The 21300-nt window shown below is 36.1% G+C and overlaps 1 protein-coding gene across 2 annotated transcripts in view; it reads left to right on the top strand.

The window, feature by feature from the left end:
- RELN (reelin) overlaps positions 1-21300 on the top strand; it is a 555021-nt gene that overhangs the window by 331120 nt on the left and 202601 nt on the right. For both annotated transcript variants that reach the window (XM_081535825.1, XM_081535826.1), the window contains exons 12-14: positions 11802-11953; positions 18827-18939; positions 20626-20834. In XM_081535825.1, coding sequence (XP_081391951.1) covers positions 11802-11953; positions 18827-18939; positions 20626-20834 — 474 coding nt within the window. The remainder of the gene's footprint in view (positions 1-11801; positions 11954-18826; positions 18940-20625; positions 20835-21300) is intronic.

Here is a 21300-nt window from a genome sequence, read left to right as displayed (position 1 = left end):
ATTTAATTGATTTTTCCCCTGAATATGAGCATAAGCATAGGTAAAGAACAAATTAGTGAGCTGGAAAATTTGAGTTTTGAATTTTTTCCAGAACTTAGGATTATTGTATATTATATATACTATACTGTAAAGTATAGGGGGAAGAATACCATTTCTAACATTAGAAATAATAGGAATTCCTAAAGGAGGAAGGGTCAGAGGGAATATGTAGAATGAAATATTAAAAAAAAATTGAAGAAAGTTTCCCAAAACTTAAAAAGAAGAAAGAAGAGAAATAGTTCCTATGAATGAAAATGTTTAGCAAATGAATGGAAAAATATCCAGTCCTAGACCATAAGAGAGAAACTTTAGACAGTAAAAGTTCAGTTCAGTCACTCAGTCCTGTCCAACTCTTTGCAACCCCATGAACCGCACCACACCAGGCCTCTCTGTCAATCACCAACTCCCGGAGTCCACCCAAACCCATGTCCATTGAGTCGATGATGCCATCCAGCCATCTCATCCTCTGGCATCCCCTTCTCGTCCCACCTTCAATCTTTCCCAGCATCAGGGTCTTTTCAAATGAGTCAGCTCTTCACATCAGGTGGCCAAAGTATTGGAGTTTCAGCTTCAACATCAGTCCTTCCAATGAACACCCAGGACTGATCTTCTTTAGGATGGACTAGTTGGATCTCCTTGCAGTCCAAGGGACTCTCAAGAGTCTTCTCCAACACCACAGTTCAAAAGCACCAATTCTTTGGCGCTCAGCTTTCTTTATAGTCCAACTCTCACATCCATAGATGACTACTGAAAAAACTATGGCCTTGACTAGACGGACCTTTGTTGGCAAAGTAATGTCTCTGCTTTTTAATTTGCTAGGCTGGTCATAACTTTCGTTCCAAGGAGTAAGCGTCTTTTAATTTCATGGCTGCAATCACCATCTGCAGTGATTTTGGAGCCCCAAAAAATAAAGTCAGCCACTGTCTCCACTGTTTCCCCACCTATCTGCCATGAAGTGATGGGACCGGATGCCATGATCTTAGTTTTCTGAATGTTGAGCTTTAAGCCAACTTTTTCACTCTCCTCTTTCACTTTCATCAAGAGGCTCTTTAGTTCTTCTTCACTTTCTTCCATAAGGGTGGTGTCATCTGCATATCTGAGGTTACTGATATTTCTCCCGGCAGTCTTGATTCTAGCTGGTGCTTTATCCAGCCCAGCATTTCCATGATGTACTGTGCATATAAGTTAAATAAGCAGGGGGACAATATACAGCCTTGACGTACTCCTTTTCCTATTTGGAACCAGTCTGTTGTTCCATGTCCAGTTCTAACTGTTGCTTCCTGACCTGCATACAGGTTTCTCAAGAGGCAGGTCAGGTGGTCTGGTATGCCCATCTCTTTCAGAATTTTCCACAGTTTATTGTGATCCACAGAGTCAAAGGCTTTGGCATAGTCAATAAAGCAGAAATAGATGTTTTTCTGGAATTCTCTTGCTTTTTTGATGATCCATCGGATGTTGGCAATTTGATCTCTGGTTCCTCTGCCTTTTCTAAAACCAACTTGAACATCTGGAATTTCACGGTTCACGTATTGCTGAAGCCTGGCTTGGAGAATTTTGAGCATTACTTTACTAGCGTGTGAGATGATCGCAATTGTGCAATAGCTTGAGCATTCTTTGGCATTGCTTTTGGGATTGGAATGAAAACTGACCTTTTCCAGTCCTGTGGCCACTGCTGAGTTTTCCATATTGTTGGCATATTAAGTGCAGCACTTTCACTCAGACCAGTAACGCTGAAGAAGCTGAAGTTGAACAGTTCTATGAAGACCTACAAGACCTTCTAGAACTGACACCCAATAAAGATGTCCTTTTCATTATAGGGGACTGGAGTGCAAAAGTAGGAAGTCAAGAAACACCTAGAGTAACAGATAAATTGGCCTTGGAGTACAGAATGATGCAGGGCAAAGACTAATAGAGTTATGCCAAGAGAACACACTGGTCATAGCAAACACCCTCTCCAACAACACAAGAGAAGACTCTACACATGGACATCACTAGATGGTCGACACCAAAATCAGATTGATTATATTCTTTGTAGCCAAAGATGGAGAAGCTCTATACAATCTGCAAAAACAAGACCGGGAGCTGACTGTGGCTCACATCATGAACACCTTATTGCCAAATTCAGACTGAAATTGAATAAAGTGGAGAAAACCACTAAACCATTCAGGTATGACCTAAATCAAATGCCTTGTGACTATATAGTGGAAGTGAGAAATAGATTCAAAGGACTAGATATGATAGACAGAATGCCTGATGAACTATGCTTGGAGGTTCATGACATTGAACAGGAGACAGAAATCAAGACCATCCCCAAGAAAAAGAAATGCTAAAAAGCAAAATGGTTGTCTGAGGAAGCTTACAAATAGCTGTGAAAAGACGGGAAGTAAAAAGCAAAGGAGAAAAGGAAAGATATACCCATTTGAATGCAGAGTTCCAAAGAATTGCAAGGAGAAATAAGAAAGCCATCCTCAGTGATCAATGCAAAGAAATAGAGAAAAACAATAGAATGGGAAAGACTAGAGATTCAAGAAAATTAGAGATACCAAGGGAACATTTCATGCAAAGATGGGTTCAATAAAGGACAGAAATGGTAGGGACCTAACAGAGCAGAAGATATTAAGAAGAGGTGGCAAGAATACACAGAAGAACTGTACAAAAAAGATCTTCACGACCCAGATAATCACGATGGTGTGATCACTCACCTAGAGCCAGACATTCTGGAATGTGAAGTCAAGTGGACCTTAGGAAGCATCACTACAAACAAAGCTAGTGGAGGTGATGGAATTCCAGTTGAGCTATTTCAAATCCTGAAAGAACACAGTTGAAAGTGGAAATCTTTAGATGAGTTTCATTGTGCTTTCCTTGGTAACACTAAGCATAAGTTTAAAAAAAATGAAGCAGTTATCTTAGTGTTCTGAGAGAGGATTATTTGGAACATGACGTTCTCCTTCTGACAAATATGATTCAAGTATTGGAGAGAAATAAAAAGCTTTTCAGACACAAGGGTTCAGAAAGTTTACTACTCCTGAACACTCCCTGAAAGAATTACTAGAAGATGTACCCATAGAAGTTAATCCAAGAGAAATATGATAGATTCAAGAAAGAGTAGTGAGCAAGGAAAAAAGGAAAGCTTGTAGTTCAGACTGAAAAAAAAATGATTATTAAAATATTTATATCAAAGTTTATAGTTAAAGCCCAGATGACCTCAATATGAAAGGTACAACAGGAAACTGACAAGAAGAGAAAAAGAAGGAATTAAAATACTGCCAACGTTCCTTTACTTGCTTGGAGTGAGAATATAGGTCTTGGGTAACTCTTAATGTTAGTAGAAAGCTTTAAGGGTAAATATGTGTGTTAAAGAAATTATGTTAGCCGTATATAGGCTACATATCTTCTAAAGCATTAGCTTAACAGAATAAAGAGAACTCAGTCCATAAATGCCAGGAAAGTGACAGAGAAATAAACAAAAAACAGGGTAAATAGAAAACAGAAAACAATTTGGCATGAACCAATCTAAGATCCCCTGGAAAGGAGAATGGCTACCCACTCTAGTATTCTTACTTTGGGAATTCTATGGACAGGGTAGCCTGGTGGACTACAGTTCACGAGATCATCAAGAGTTAGACACGACTGAGCAACTAACACTTTCACTTTTTCAGTCTAAATATATCAATGCACAATAAACTTGAGTGAGTTATGTTCATTTATTAAGTGAGATTTTCATAGTAAGTTTTTAAAAATCAGCTATATATTTGCTAGTTATGAAAGACTTAAACTAGAATAACATAAGAAGTTGAAAGTCAATGAAGAGAAACTAATACACCAGATAAATGCAACAAAAGAAGCAAGGAGGCATATTAATATCAGATATTCAAACCATATAAAATAGCATTCAGATTTAAGCAATAAAAAGGAATATTTTATGCAATAATATATGAAGAGCACTTTGCACAGTGCATGACACATAACAAGCAATCAAAAAAATTTAAAAATTGGTTGCTGTTCCAACTGTGGTTACTGTTGGTAATAGGATATGACCAAAGTGGTACTCAAAGAAAAATTATACTCACAGAAACTAGTAAGATATAAAAGAAACACAAACAAAATTAAATAGCCCAATGAAATCTAAATGAGATTCTCTAAATAAACTAATGGAAGGTCATTTTAAGAAAGACAGTATTAGTTAAAATGATAATTGGATATATTTTGAAACCACAGAATTGCTAAAATGGATCAGAGTAAACTCATTTCAAGCTGTTAAAAGACTTCTTATTTGTTCTGGTTTGCTTTTGATGTGGGTTCTAACATTGCTTTCTATTTAAGCAAATTGTTTTTCTATTTTAAAATAAAAACAGTAAATTTTCAAATAATAAAAAAATAAGTTCATATGGTTAGGTATGCCAAAATTGTTCTGGAATTCCTTGTTTAATTTGCAGCATATTTTTATCTTCACTTTGGCACTGCCATTCTTGAGTTAATAACCTCTTCCCCCTCCAAACTAGCTGTCCATGTGAGCATCCAGAATACAGCAACTATTTTCCTCTTCAAGAAAGGACTCTCTTGACTGAAGTCACAGAAAAAAGAGAATGAAATCTGAATCTTAATTCCTCACAGCTTGGAACATTAGACGATAGGATTTTTCTGTAGCAGTGTTAGAAGAGGCTGCTGGCACTGAAATGTTCAGATACCCACTTCTTCAGCATATCTTTGCTCTCCATAGTCTTTCTTCAGTAGTTCACCTGCTCTACACTGACCACAAGGCACTCCTGAATATCTAGGAGTTTATATGAAGGAAAACCAGAACTCTGATACCTCAAGAAACATAGCTCAGGGTTATGTATTAATAGAACACATCTAGGAGCATTAGAAAATTGAGAATTTAATTCCTCACCCCCATAAATTATGCTAAATAATATAATTATTTAGTGATGTATTTTGAAGTATGACAACAAAATAAGTTTGGCATATATAATAAAATATTATGTAACCCATTTTTAAAGAGTTAATAATAATCTGGGGAACTTGTATATTATTAATGTAAATGAAAAAAGGTAAAATTCAAAACTATCTGTAATATATTTTCATGACCATGTTGAAATACACATATAAAATATTAGAAATATAGTAAAATGTTAATTGTTCTTGTCTTCCAGTTTTCCAATAATGCAAATACAGCTATCATAATAGAAAATAGATGAAATACCCTGAATTCCAAAACACTAGCAAGACATAGAAGGGATGCCGGAGGGCAGACAGAGAGAGTAGTCTCTCAATTGCTGAACTGACTATTCCCAGTTCCCTCCAACCTCCAGTCCTAACACTCCCATTCTGCTACCACCCACACCCTATTAAGACAATTGCTTTATAAATTTGTTCTGAAGAAATTCTTTCAAGAAATACATTTTAAAACATCTAAGATTACAGAAAAAAATTGAGCACAGAAAATGTTTTCCTCAGGTCAGCTGTGACTTAGTCTCTGATCAGGAATTTACTCTAAAGAGACCAAAATGCAAAGTATTAGTTATATTTTTTAATGTCATTGCTTAGAAAAGTAGGTCATACCTGCAACTGTCTTTTAAATTTCAAAATGTCTTTCTTAAATTTCAGTGCTATTCACTGGAATAAAACCAAGAAAAAGGCAATATAAACTTAATAAAACAAATTTGTATTGGCTTCCCCTTCTGGGGAGATAATCCCAAAGAATGTTACATATATCCTTGAAAACCTAAACTGCATCTAGGCCAACAAGAACAATCTCCATTATAGCCCCTTCCATGTCAGTTGATGCTTTCATTTAAAATTGGCCTTAAAACTATTTAAAACTCTTCAGAACAGTTTGAGCATCATCTTGCTATTTTCTACAAATTCTTCCCTCTATCCTACCCAGAAGAATTATGTTACCTCTGGCTTAGGATCCTTTTCACAAGATGCTGATAATGCTCCAGAGGGATTTTATTTAAGCTTATAATTCAGGATAAGTGAATCAAGGACAGATTGACAGTCTGAGTTAACATTGTATTAAGTAGGTCTTTTTTTTTTTTTTTTTTTACAGACACGTTCATTATTATTAAAGCAAAACAACTTGACCATTTAGATCACATAAGTAATACATTTAAATGCCCAGATAGGTTTGTAGCCCAAATCTTGGACTGTACAAAAGACCCACTGATAGAAAGTACAGTTTTCTCTCAGCTAAGTATCTCCTTGCTTAAATTGATTGATTAAGCAATTACATTTTGCATGTTGTACTGCAACTTTGTGCAAGATTACTGCTCTGCTAATTCTAATATGAAAAAATACTCGTAATTTAGAAGTTCATTTGAATTGCCACTTTTACTTATTTTAAAATAAAAATATCACTACATTTTACAGGGTTGGGGGGGTGGGGAGGAAAGGAAACTAACATTATTTGAAACTGTAATATGCCAGGCAATACATCTTTTTCTCTAAACATCTTCAGTCTAGGTCATATTTCTGTTTTATTGGTTAGAAAGCTGAGTGTTTCTACCATTCTGAAGCCAATACTCTTTATTAATGGTATTCCAACAAGAGTGTAAATAAAAATAATGCATGTAATAAAAACCTAAGACAAAATTGAATTTGAGTGAAATATAACGGAACCAATTGAAGAAAAGAATTTTTAAATGCAGTGCATACAGGAAAGCCTTCAAAGAGAACTCATCCTTTACCTTCATCTAAAACTGTCATGTTGGAGGAAAAACCTACAAATGCAATGAAGGTGGAGAAGCCTTTAGTCAAAGTATACACCTTCTAGACCTCACAGGACTTACGCTAGAGATAAGCCTCATGAATATAAATGAATGTAGGGAGTCTTTACCTATGGCACATTCCTTATTAAATATCAACGAATTCATCCCAAATACAGACCTTATGGATGTAATGAACTTATTCAATCTCAGAGAATTTCTAGTAGATAAAAAAATGTTATGAATCTGGTAAATGTAGACTCTTATAGCCAGGCTCTATTCTATATCTTAGTTCAAGCCTAAAGTCATAAACTTTAGGTGGTTTAATATATTCTGGAAAATATAATAAAACAAATCTTCATAGATCACGTGAAAAGCTCCACTACCTTTTAGAGGCTTTTATGCCAATATTTGCAGGGGGAAAAAGGTATTTAAAATATAAGACCTCTGTTTCCTATGTTCATATTCTTAGCATTTTCATCAATCTATGATGAAATAATTTAACTTTTCATTCTGAATTCTAATACGTATAAATTGAATGTTTTTCTTCCTTTTTCTGAAAGTGATTTTCCTTTTGCAAAAGAAAAAAAATGTGTAAAGTAAAAATTAAAAGTCTTCCAATGTGAATCCCACTCCTTCACTGTTAAAATGTAGACATGTTTTCTGGTATATATTCATTCAGAAATTTTTCTATGACTATACAAAAATACTCTCTAGAGTCACATTTTCCTTACTAAACTTGATTTTTAAAAACTTAAAAATATATTATGAATGTCTCTTCTAGTCAGTGAATATATATCATTATTTCAGAAAGGCACTGTACCAGTTTATCTATCTTGACCTCTGTTGATAGTCAAAGAATATTGTGATAGATTTTTTGTATACTTGTTAAAGTATTTCTGAAAGAGAAATTCCTAAAAGATGAAAAAAGAAAATTAGAGATTCAGATATATACATAAACATATATATGTGTGTATATAATTTTCATTTTGATAATTACTTCCAGATTTCCCTTTGAAAAATATTCATCATTCTTTTTTGAGCTTATGAAAAAAGTATTTTTAATTTCAGCTTTATTGAGATACAATTGACATATAAAGTTGTAAGATATTTGAAGTGTACATCATGTTGATTTGATATACATAAACACTGTAAAATCTAGTTAACTAACATATCTATCATCTCACATTTTTGTTTTGGTGAAAACATTTAAGTTTTACTCTTTCATATCGTTCTTTATTTTAATTTTTATTGGGGTATTGCTGATTTACAATATTGTGTTAGTTACAGGTGTACAGCAAAATGAATTAGTTATACTTTTGTATCATTCTTGAAACTATTTAAGTGTGAGCTGATTAAAATGTAATTATATTCTCAAAGCATTCCAAAGCAGCTGATAGGGAGGATCACCAGCTTTCCAGTTAAAAAAATTTCTTTAAATTATTTTTGCTTACAAAAAGAATTCTCCTTTTGACACAGAAAGTAGGACATACACTAAAATATAAATTAAATATTATTTTGCCCTTCTACCTCTAAGGAACAAAGTTGCCTTAAGGCATTTTATTGATTATTAAATTTTTTTGTGTATTCCAACTTTGCCCCATTCTTTTATAAATAATAGATACCAATGTATTTATAATAAATAATGTAAGGGATTTTTTTTTAGAATTAGCCATCAAAGAATAAATATAAATTGCTATGTTGTAGAGAGTTCTTCCCTTTAGGCAGGCATCCCTTCAAATGCAGTTCACAAAGAACCACATTTCCTTGGGGAAAACAATTTAAACTGTAGAGAAGTAACACTCCTTTTCAAGGAAATTGCAGTACCATCCAAGATATTGCTAAAACTATAGAGCTCTGTAAATGCCACTGCTGGACTCAAAGATTTGGTTATGTTCATGAACAAGATATGTAAATGAAAAATGCAGTATGTTAAATGAGACTATATAGCAAACAGGATATGTCTTATGACTTATACTGTTTTTATATTATAGTATAGTTTGGATTTTATATATTTCTTAATGAGAAAATTAAAGCAGATTGGGAGGAGTGTCACGTATAAGTGTTTTGGAGGTTGCAATTTTAGATGTCTAAGGAAGACTTCACTGAGTCAGTGACATCATTATAAATATCTAAAGGAGATTAGGGAGTCACCCATGCTGGCTGGGCAAGAATATTCTTTGCAGAAAGAATATCAGTATAAAATCTCCGAAATGCTAGCATCTCTTGATTCAAATGGCATTTTCACGCCCATAAACATATACTGACAATCAAATTTGTAATAGTTCATAAAAAGTTATATTGTCACAGAAAACAAAAAAGATTTGATTATGTCATAATTTTACTTCATGTAATTATTATATTGAGAGAGTCAGAGACCATGACATTTTTGTAATTGGAAAAGACTACAACTTTGCAACCTGACAGAGAGGGATTCTGAAGTCTGGGCAGGTGGAAGGGTGTCTATCAGGTCCCTCAGTAGTTGATTCAGCTCTGAGACCCCCTCAAGGATACTTCGCCTCCAACTAAGCTCGAGCCAGTGTTTATACAAATTCATGAAAGAATGAGCTTGTGCCATAAGAAGCTCCTACTGAATTTTTAATGAAAGATAATTTATTTAAAGCAGTGAGACTTTTACAAAGTGATTTTTCAGATTTCTCTCTACTTTTCTCTTCAAAGGTGACTAAATTTTCCATTTCCTTTTATTGTAATATATATTTGCATATATCTTTGTATTTATATATTTTATTATATATATATTTGCAATATATTTATTTTAAAGAAAATAACCTCACTTTTGTTATATTCAAATATATTGTGAGACATTAAAATTAGAATAAAATTGAATATGTTTTTAAAAAGATTAAAAAGAAATAATACAGCCTGAATCATGTCTCATATAGCCCTCTCTGTGGTAAAGTCATGAAAACAATTCATTTAGATTAAAAGAGTTACTTAGTTACAACTAACAATTAAGAGAAGAAGACAGCTAATCTCATTTCTCACTTGAATAAAACATTCTTTTAGTCTGTGACAATTCCATCTTTTCCAATTTAATCTTTCATTTTGAAAATATTCTAAAGCAGATGGATGCCTAAAAGGAGTCATCATATGCATCATTTATAACCTTACCTTGCTTTGTGGATCAGTAGACTGAGTGGCTTAATTGGGATAAATGGAGCGGGTAAAAGACCAATGAACCAGTGTGAAATTTTCTTGTATGAGTGGAGAGAGGTTCCTGGTATTTACAGTAGTCTAGTACTATTAGGAGCTGCTTTTCCTTAAATGATTGATATAATCTGTTAAAATACAAAAAATAAAATAAAATAAAATTAACATTTTCTAAACATTTTGGTATCAAACCATTCAAGATAATTGTCCTGGCGCAGTACCCTCTTTAGAACTGCAACTGCTAAAATAACAGTGAACTAAGAAACAGAATATCTATCTCAATTTCAGAGCCAAACAGGCAGTTGGCCTTAGCTAAGCCACTTACGTCTGTGTGCCCCAGTTTCCTCTGTAGGCAAGTTAGTTGTGTGAAAAGCAATGGCCAAATTAGACATGAGCAGAGATAAATACTAAGGAGATACAAGAGTTTTTAAATAGTAAATATTTTTATTCTTTTCTGCATATTTAAATCTCATGCCCTTTCTGAAAACTTGCTAGACTTTTGCCAAGTTGTTTGACTTTTCATTCTATAACTATTTTTAATGTGCAAAATACCTTACAAGTATTTATAATATTATGGTACTATCTTTTATGATTTCCTGTTTCCTTAGTTCAAATTTGATACCCAATCTCAACTGTAAGTGCTTTGAAGATAAAGGCGATTATGTAGCAGATACACTATACATGTCACATGTGCTAAGTCACTTCAGTTATGTCTGACTCTTGCGATCTTTGGACTGTATTCGCCAGGCTTCTCTGTCCCTGGGATTCTTCAGGCAAGAGTACTGGAGTGGGTTGTCATGGCCTCCTTCAGGGGATCTTCCAAGCCAGGGATTGAACCCATGACTCCTAGAGCTCCTGCATTACAGGCAGATTCTTTACCACGGAGCCACCAGGGAAGTCACGCTATACATAGTATTGATCAAATTTATTCTCCACAGAAAAACTGTAATAGTGAAAGGAATGTGTTTAAAACTTTGTTTAGGAGCTTCCCTGGTGGCTCAATAGTAAAGAATTAGCCTGCAATGCAGGAGACCTGGGCTTGATCCCTGGGTCAGGAAGATCCCCTGGAGAAGGAAATAGCAACCCACTCCAGTATTCTTACCTGGAAAATCCCATGGACAGAGGAGCCTGGTGGGCTACTGTCCATGGGGTTGCAAAGAGTCTGACATGACTGATCGACTAACACTTTCACTTTCACTTTCATTACCTAAAACCTGTAGTGCCACATCTTTGTTGTTGTTGTTCAGTTGCTAAGTCATGTCCAACTCTTTGCGACCTCATGGACTGCAGCACACCAGGCTCCTCTGTCCTCCACTGCCTCCCGAAATGTGCTCAAATTCATGTCTGCTGAGTTGGTGATAGTGTCTAACTATCTCATCCTCCACTGCCCCCTTCTCCTTTGCCTTCAATCTTTCCCAGCATCAGGGTCTTTCCAGTGAGTCTGCTCTTCACATCAGGTAGCCAAAGTGTTGGAGCTTCAGCTTCAACACCAGACCTTCCAATGAATATTCAGGGTTGATTTTCTTTAGGATTGACTGGTTTGATCTCCTTGCAGTCCAAGGAACTCTTGAGAGTGTTCTCCAACACCATGGTTCAGAAGCATCAATCCTTCAGTGCTAAGCCTTCTTTCTGGTCCAACTGAATGCAGAGTTCCAGAGAATAGCAAGGAGAGATAAGACCTTCTTAAATGAGCAATGCAAAGAGATAGAGGACAGTAATCAAATGGGAAAGACTATAGATCTCTTCAAGAAAATTGGAGATACCACATCTTTATTTCAGAATTATTTATTACTAAATAAATATTCCTCATTAAAAATAAAATGTTATACTCTGTAAAACTTTGACTTAATATTCTAACTGTTAGTGTTTGTCGTTTTTTTAAAGGTGGGACATCGTGGGAGCTGTCATGGGTACAGAATGTGGAACAATAGAATCAGGTTTATCAATGGTCTTCCTCAAAGATGGAGAGAGGAAAATATGTACCCCTTACTTGGACACTACTGGTTACGGGAACCTGAGGTTTTACTTTGTTATAGGTAGGTACATTTTGAACAAATTTTATTGACCTAGGGCAAATTCTAGACCATCACCTATTCGTGAGGAAGTAAGATTGTTTGTTGTCTACACTATAAAATAAAAATTCATGAACTATGAGTTCTACTGGTTGGGCGAAATTGGTGCTCACATCTGCCTTACACCAGCCCTGCTGAAACCATCCTGAACAGAAGCTAGTCTTGTTCTTGCATGACTATACCTAAAGACAAAATGCCACACCAGCCCTGCTGAAACCATCCTGAACAGAAGCTAGTCTTGTTCTTGCATGACTATACCTAAAGACAAAATGCCTTAAGACCTTCTTTCCACCGCTTCTGCAGTGGTCATAGCTGAAAAGACAATGAGAGAGAAGCTAAGAACAAAGTAACTCCTTTGTCCAAAGCCTCTAGCCTCTCCAAAATACAGTCAAGCAAGTGAATCATTTGTTTTAAGTAGATATCTCATCATTGCATAACTGTTTTGTTGTGGGAAGCTAAGAAAGAAACAAATTAATAATACATTTTAATGCTTTAATAATATTCTCTACTTTATAATATGGTGGTAAGCACAGAAAAAAAGTACTTACAAAGTGTTATTTTTCTTCGATGATTGCAGAGCAAATAAATAGTTAAAAATTTAGAAAAATACCCAAGGAGGAATTAGGAGTTGAAATGTGTGTCCTCTCAAATTTATCATTTTTGTCAGCAAGAGCCACAGCTACATACTCTTTCACTGGATGTCATTCCAAAAATGTGAGTAGGTGTCACATGCCTTCTTTGTTAAATTACTGGAAAAGCACAGGCCACACCTGGAAGTGAAACAGGAAATAAACATTGTCTACCTTTGACCTTACTAGCAAAGATGTCAATTCATCAGGACAAACAAGCCTCCCAAGTCTAAGCTTCTGCACTGGCTATTATTTCTCTCACATTCCTCACTTCCTACAGCTCAGAGTGGCAAAGCAAACTTCCAGTTGTATCATGCTGTCAAATACATTCCCTGTGTGATGCTACCTCATTTTCAATAATGATCCATTTGATTACAAGGATGTTGTGGATATAAACCATAATAATGTAATCTTCCTGCCATAAAGATATCCTCACCTTGACTCGGAAATGAGTTGTATAAAGACCCAGACCTCAGTTTCTTAATTTTTTAAAATTTTTAAAGAGAATAAATTTTAATTTTTTCTTTTTTAGAAAGAAATTTTAGGAATTTAATAAATTAATTTCCTTTAAATAATTAGAATTCAAACTAGCTCTCAGTTTATTAAGACTGATTCCTGGGAAACCTTAAGAACCACCCTCATCCATCAAATTATAATAAACATTTAATATGCCAGTCTAATTTAAATATTTTCCCTTTTTCATATTTTTATTTTTACATAATATTTTTGAATTTTTCATTTTTTCATAGTAAGTTATGGTAAATCAACCCAGTCCACTGCCTTTGTATAAGAGATTGTCGTCTGTATATAACAGATCAAGTTATCTTTAATTCTTTCTAGGACAGAGAAGATTATTAATGAATTGGTTAAAATTACATTGACTCTGAGGAAAACATTCACTTGAATGGGCCCAAAGTACATTATCCCAAATAAGAGCTCTCCATTCAATTAAAAAATTTAATGAATTCCTATTGAATGTAGAACACTGAGCTAGCATACATGGAGACTGCTGCTGCTGCTGCTAAGTCGCTTCAGTCATGTCCGACTCTGTGCGGCCCCATAGACGGTAGCCCACCAGGCTCTGCCATCCCTGGGACTCTCCAGGCAAGAACACTGGAGTGGGTTGCCATTTCCTTCTCCAGTGCATGAAAGGGAAAAGTGAAAGTGAAGTCGCTCATCGTGTCCGACTCTTAGCGACCCCATGGACTGTAGCCTACCAGGCTCCTCCGTCCATGGGATTCTCCAGGCAAGAGTACTGGAGTGGGGTGCCACTGCCTTCTCCATACATGGAGACTACAGCTAGAGAAAATAATGCCACCTAAATCACAGAGTTGCTGATCAGTTAGTTGCAAAGTCCTAAAATGGTGTCTAATAAATAATTAAGACTCAATGTATTTTTGTTTTTTTATGTATAAAAATTACTTTTAGTCCTTGCCCACAAGTAACATCTAACTTGAAAGAGATTGTAGTTGGGCTGTAATGAAATGAGAATGTTACAGAAGTGCAAAGGAAGATCTGGATATTTCCATGGAAATGGGATTAGGGTAAAGCTTTGTAAAGTAGATGGTATTTGCACTGGGCCTTGAAGGTTTAAGCTAAGCCAGCATTTCGAGCAAAAGCACAAATATAAAGGTACATGACGTGTTTAGAGCTGGGTGATTTTCCCAGTAAGTTGAATGGAAAGACATAAACTGGAACTGGAATGCTGAACTGAAGCCAGAGAAGCAAATGACTTTAATATCATACTGAAGAATTTGGATTCTCTTACTCTAGGCAACATGGAGCTGTCAGATAATTTCTGTCAGTTCTATACAATATTCTCATCTTTGTTTTAGAAATTAATTCTGGTATAGTGTGAAGGAAAGACTGAAACAATCAGAAATTAGAAGATAGAATACCAAGTAGGATAGGGTTGCCAGATTTATTGGCGGGTGGCAGACTTATTTAAATTTGAATTTCAGATAAACAACAAGTAACTTTTTGTATAGGGATTGGTCATGCAAAGTATTTTAGCTGGCAGCCCTAAATTATGGAGGCTTTTGCACTGATCCAAGCAACAAAGAAATTACAGTGATGGTGGCAACAATGTCAGGGAGGGACAGAGATAGAATAACTGGAGAAGAGCCAACTGAAGTTCATGCTCAGTTGACTGGGGATGGTGAGAGAAGTCTTGGAGCAGACACAGATTTCTCTGTAGAATGATTGGAAGAATGGTGCCATTTCCCAAAATCGCTATTTTCAAAAATAATAATAATATGATAAAGAGAAAATGTGAAGTAGAGGGTTTTATATTATTAGATATGTTGAGGTTGGGGGTTCTGGAAGGCCATGTAAGCACAGAAATTCTACTCAGGGTCTAAATCAGATTTGAAAGTTGTCAGCATGCAGGTGATAACTGTAGCCACTAAAGTCACTGTGCTCTCCCAAGCAGGAGACAGAGTAGGACATGAAAACTCTGTAGGGAGAACCCTCATCTAGGTGTAGGTAGAAGGACAAGAAGAGACAAAGTATACTGAGAAAAAGCATAAGGAAATGCAGGAGAAAGACATGATTCTGTGCTACAGGAGGAACGGGAAAGAGTGGTTCGAGGGTGGGATGACTGGGAGGTGATCAGCAGTGGAAGAATGCCACAGAGAAAAAAGGCAACCAGGACAGGCAGAGAGCCCACCTGTGATTCCTCATGGTATGGTGCCTGGGAAGCCAAAGTATATAGAGTTAAGAGAAATAGAGATGGCTCACTGAAACAGAACTGCTCTTTCAAGAAGTTCATCGGTAAAAACATGGAATGGGGTCTGATCTTGAGGAGAAGGTGGAATCCAGCAAAGATGTGTTTAGTTTAGGATAGGGTAGGATAGGGTAAGACAGGATGACAGCAGGATAGGTAGGATAAGACTGGATACTCTGGAAAAAGACTTAAAAACTTTGGTGAAAGTGATTAGTCACTCAGCTGTGTCTGACTCTTTGCAACCCCGTGGACTGTACCTCACCAGGCTTCTCTGCCCGTGGGATTCTCCCAACAAGAATGCTGCAGTGGGTTTCCATTCCTGATCTTCCCCCGGGTAGTCCACGTTGCAGGTGGATTGTTTACCATCTGAACCACTAGAAAAGAATATGGGAAGAGATTTAAGATAGGATAGACAGTTTATAAGTAACCCCTCACTAAGTATTGTGCCTTAGGAAAATCACTGACTGAATGTTAATCTAGAACAGATCACATTCCCTTCTTCTCAGACACTGCCTACATGTCCTTCCTGGTTTCATCCTTTGGCTCATATCAATCTGCTATGACTACCATTTCTGGAAAATTTGCTCAACTTTTTAAGTTTGGTTCACAGTCTGTTTCCTTTATTCACACGTTCATTTATATAACACAAATTCATTGAGGACTAGTATCCAGCAGTGTTCTTAGAGCCAGAATGCAGTGATCATGACAAAGGTAATCTAATATACATCATTTGTTTGGGGTTTTTTAGTTTTCTTTGTTATTTCTTCAATAAATATTTACTAAGCATCTCCTATATATCCCACTCTCTTATTCTACACTTGTATTTCTTTTCTCTGAATTTTGGCTGCAGTTATGGCAACACAACACACTTGATTGCTAATTATCATTCTTTCACGTATGTTAGACGTGTTATTAGTTACTTGCCAAATTACAGACTTTTTGAGGTCAGGACTCAATTGAACCTTCAGGTCCAATATCCTGCACACAGTAAATAACAAAACAACTTTCTAAATGTAAAAAAATGTCTTAAAAAGCTATTAATACTTAAAACAGGATTTAAAATATTTTAAAACTATCTGTCCATCTAGTTTCTATTGAAATCTTCTGTACTTTAATTGCTGTACAAAACGCCTCTTGAGTCATACCTTTCCACAACACATCAAAGTGAATGAAGCTGAAGAAGAATCTGTATCTTTCTAAAGGAGCTACTGTCACTGAAACTTCACAGAACTGATAAATTGCCCCCAGAGGGATCTTTCAGATAAAGTCTGTCATCATTTTAAAGTCTTGGCTCCTTTTGGACTTTCTTCTTCTGTCATTCTGGGCTGGATGAAACTCCCACGTGGGTTTCTATTCTCTCTGAAAGGCAGATGCAGTTCATGAACTGTTCTTGAGAGAGCAGAGAGGGTTTACAGGGAACAAATTAATGAAATTAAGAGAGAACTGATGGTTCAGTTCCTGTGTCTCTAGATGTGGTGCCTTAAACCCATAATGCCTGTGACCTTTCACCTTTTTGTTCTTTTTGATAAGTCTTTTATATTGACTCAATAACCAATTTTTAAAAAGATAATTTAGTTTTCATGTAGCTCTTTCCCCCTACCCACCGAGACTATCATGTAGAATGGCTTGGTTAACTATATTTACTATAATCTTGAAGTGTGCAATGATATGCAAAAACATAATATCAGATGTCAAAATCATGATATTCTCTTTACAGGTTCTTGCTCTTGAACAATAAACAACTTTTAGAATGAGGTCTCCATTATCACTATATCTGGCTTCTCTATTCTCAGTTCAGATTACTTAGCTCAGTAAATATTTGTTGTATGGCAAGTTGCATATGTCTAACAGATGTAACATGCCAAATTTAACAAATACCAATACCCAAGTTTCTTCTGTTATCATGTACTTTCTTATACTGGTCCATGGGATTTTCCAGGCAAGAATACTGGAGTGGGTTGTCATTTCCTTCTCCAGGGGATCTTCCCGACCCAGGGAGTGAACCCAGGGCTCCTGCATTGCAGGCAGATTTTTTGCTGTCTGAGCCACCAGGGAAGCCCCACACTTGCTTACACAGAAGTTACATATGTCTGACAGATGTGATGTACCAGATTTAACAAATATCAACACCCAAGTTACTTCTGTTATCATGTTCTTTCTTATACTGGTCAGGTTCTAACTTTCTTACTTAACATCATGTTTCAGTAATTTCTACCCAAGATCAGATCCCAGTTACCCAGGTTGAGTTTAAACCAGACATTTGCAATAAATGACACTTTATTTATTTTTACAGATGGTGAGTCTCATCCATTATTTATTGATTTTACTAGATTAACTCTTAAAGGGTAACCTTATTCTGGAGTTTTTGAGTTTGCTTTTTGTGTCACTGTAGAGTATTAGGGACAAAAATTTCCGTAGATAAAAATTAAGATTAATAGTGGTTGATTTAAGAACTGGAAGAGATTTTTCTCGGAAGATAATAATAATAAAATTAGAAGTTAATGTTACAAATTTTGGCCCTTAGGCTTAGAATGTTTGCCAGGAAATCTCCTGCTGTAATGTTTGGTGTTGTTATGAAGAATAATGGTGGGTGGGGAGAAGTTTCTGGTTAGATAAATAATCCTTTAAAATCCAGGTTAAGCAGACAGTTGATAGAGGCCGGCAATAATAAGGGTTATTGGCCCAATGTGGTAGTGAAAGGAATAGAGGGTCAAAGTTTAAAACTTAACATCAACTCCTGGCTCTTCCACCAACTAGTTAAATGATCTTCAGTTTCAGGTACTTGCACGATTATTCAGTTGCATCATCAGAATAATCTTAATCACCTCTCAAAGTCTAATTTTATATCATTTCATATGACTGTGAAGTAGTGTGATAGGGAATAAACTACTCTATATATCTTCAAACAATCAAATGAGGTACCAAAAGTAAAAATGTAAAATGAGTTGCATCTAAAATACAAATACCTAATATGTACTAAAATATTAAAGGTACTACATGTGACCATTTAAGTAACACTACTTCAGAAATCCTTGATTCAGTGACTCACTACACTTTTTTAAAATCATAATCACTAGTTTCTGAACTTAGACCACAAAGACTTCAAATATAAGAAAGTAACGGTTTATTAAAAAACAGAGCACATTTATTTAATGACATTTAAAATACGGACCTGTAGTCACAGTTTGTTGCAGACTGTTATTTGGGTAACCTCATTACCCAAATAATAGTAAATAGTTACTTTGGTAAATAGTTTGGTAAATAATTACTTTGGCCTTCACAAATGTCAAGTCTTTGATCTTCAGCATGGCCTATCTGAACTATCTACATAAATTATTTCTTTGGATCTGGTTACTTTGTTTGGGGTCATTCTTAAGTGACATCTGGGTTTTAGAATTATTTTTTTTTATTCTAATATTTAACACTGTATTTGATATGCTCATGGGTGCAAATTGGTACTAACACTTAAAATTTTTTGTGCAGGAGGGATTTGTGATCCTGGAGACTCTCATGAAAATGATGTTGTCCTGTATGCGAAAACTGAAGGAAGAAAAGAACACATTACACTGGATACTCTTTCCTATTCCTCATATAAGGTACACTTGCCAATCTGTGTGTCAGATGGCCCCACCCCAGTTTAAGTTAAAACCGTGAAGACTCTGCTAAATGCAGAGGATAAATCTCTCTTCTGGTAGTCCAGGAAGTTGCCACATTTCTTTAAAAGTGACATGGACATTATTTTAGCATTCAATTTTTTCCTGATATAAACAAGAAGATGAGATTTTGTCAGGAAGATTGAATTACAGCCCATCAGAGACAATAAGGTGGAGCCCAATGAGCTAACAATTATTCTTGTCCCTAAGAAAACTCTTAACAGTGACTCTACCTGTGCAGCCTCACAGACTTGCTATCAGGCATAGTGAGTGTTGGAGAAGACTCTTGAGAGTCCCTTGGACTGCAAGAAGATCCATCCAGTCCATCCTAAAGGAGATCAGTCCTGGGTGTTCATTGGAAGGACTGATGTTGAAGCTGAAACTCCAATACTTTGGCTACCTCGTGTGAAGAGTTGACTCATTGGAAAAGACCCTAATGCTGGGAAGGATTGGGGGCAGGAGGAGGAGGGGACGACAGAGGATGAGATGATTGGATGGCATCACCAACTCGATGGACATGGGTTTGGGTAAAGTCCGGGAGTTGGTGATGCACAGGGAGGCCTGATGTGCTGCGATTCATGGGGTCGCAAAGAGTCAGACACGACTGAGCGACTGAACTGAACTGAACTGAGGCAAAAGACATGGTAGAAGTATGTGCTAAATCGCTTCAGGCATGTCCGACTCCATGCGACCCTGTGGACTGCAGCCTGCCAGGCTCTTCTGTCCATGGAGATTCTCCAGGCAAGAATACTGGAGGGGGTTGCCATGCCCTCCTCCAGGGGATCTTCCTGACCAAGAGATCAAACCCACATCTCTTATGTCTCCTGCATTGGCAGGCAGGTTCTTTACCACTAGTGCCACCTGGGAAGACCCAGTAGAAGTACAGATTGTTACCACCTTTGCTTTTTTCTCTTTTCTAATTTGAGACAGAGAGCCAGTACTTTAAAAAGCTTGAACAAAGCCAGCATCTAGCATCTGATAGTTAAAGTCACAAAGACAGAAGATAAACATCAAGGCTAGATAGGTAACAACCAAAGAAAGTATCCAACATGCCAGGGTCACCCAAGTTATACCATTTGTAATTTTATTAATGGATGATTTTTCCAGCTATAACTAGGTAGGATTATACTTGCACTGGTCAGCTACATGCCTCAGACCAAATCAATTATGTAAGTTATCATGGATTAACTCACTGGCTATGGATGTTTCTGCTTAGAGTCCTATTTTTGGAATACCTAGTTTGGCAAAGAATTTATATTTCTCGAATACACTTTAAAAGAAGATTGATTAATGTCAAGTTGCCTTTGTCTAGTGCAAAGGTAGATAAAATGGATACATAAGCTTTGATAACTTTAAAGACCTTAAACCAATTTATCTTCAGGTAGAGAGAGTCTGACCAGTCACACACAGAGTTTCAGGTGTCTGCAAAGGAGGAATTCTGAGTGATTAAAATGAGTGTCCTCTAAGGACAGCATTTTTAATGTGAAATAACAAATGGAATAAGCAGAATATTGCTTGGTGCTTAATAAATGGCAGTTGTATACATAGTAATTGTAATGAATCTTGGAGAATTCACACTGATTCCCACAAGGAAGATTATGAGTGATTTTGGTTTTCTTTGTTTTGAAGGTTCCATCTTTGGTTTCTGTAGTCATCAATCCTGATCTTCAGACTCCTGCTACCAAATTTTGTCTCAGGCAAAAGAACCATCAAGGACATAATAGGAATGTCTGGGCCGTAGATTTTTTCCACGTCTTACCTGTTCTCCCTTCTACAATGTCTCACATGATACAGTTTTCTATTAATCTGGGATGTGGAACACAGCAGCCTGGGAACAGGTAGGAAGCCACATTCTGTGTGTGTGGACAAATTAACAATGAACACGTGAACTTGGCTATTCAATCAGAGCAACTTCTTAGTAAGTTGTCACCTGAATTTTTAATAAAGTATCTATTAATAAAATACAAACTTCCCCCCAAGGGAAAAAGAAAATTTCTTTAAATAATATGAAGAGTATGATTAGATAGATTTTAAGTAGAAATGACTTTATTCTAAGAAGTTGATCTTAGGTGTCAAAGGTGTTTGGATTAGCTCTGGTAGCCACCCATTCCAACAGATTGCTGAGAGAGAAGAAAAAACAAATAACTGAAAAAAGTTTGACCCCTATGTAGTTTAGTGACCCCCTGATAATAGACACAGAAATCAACTAGCACTTCAAGAGCTATGAATTCTCAGTTTTACTTGCTAAAGTGTTGCTCTTGTCCTTCCTAAGGATTTTGTCAGTCTCACGTTCACAGGATGAAG

The sequence above is a fragment of the Giraffa tippelskirchi genome, chromosome 10, assembly GCF_054371585.1.
Source record: "Giraffa tippelskirchi isolate mGirTip1 chromosome 10, T2T-mGirTip1v1.2.pri, whole genome shotgun sequence".
Taxonomy (NCBI): Eukaryota; Metazoa; Chordata; class Mammalia; order Artiodactyla; family Giraffidae; genus Giraffa; species Giraffa tippelskirchi.
This window is presented reverse-complemented; position numbering and strand designations above follow the sequence as displayed.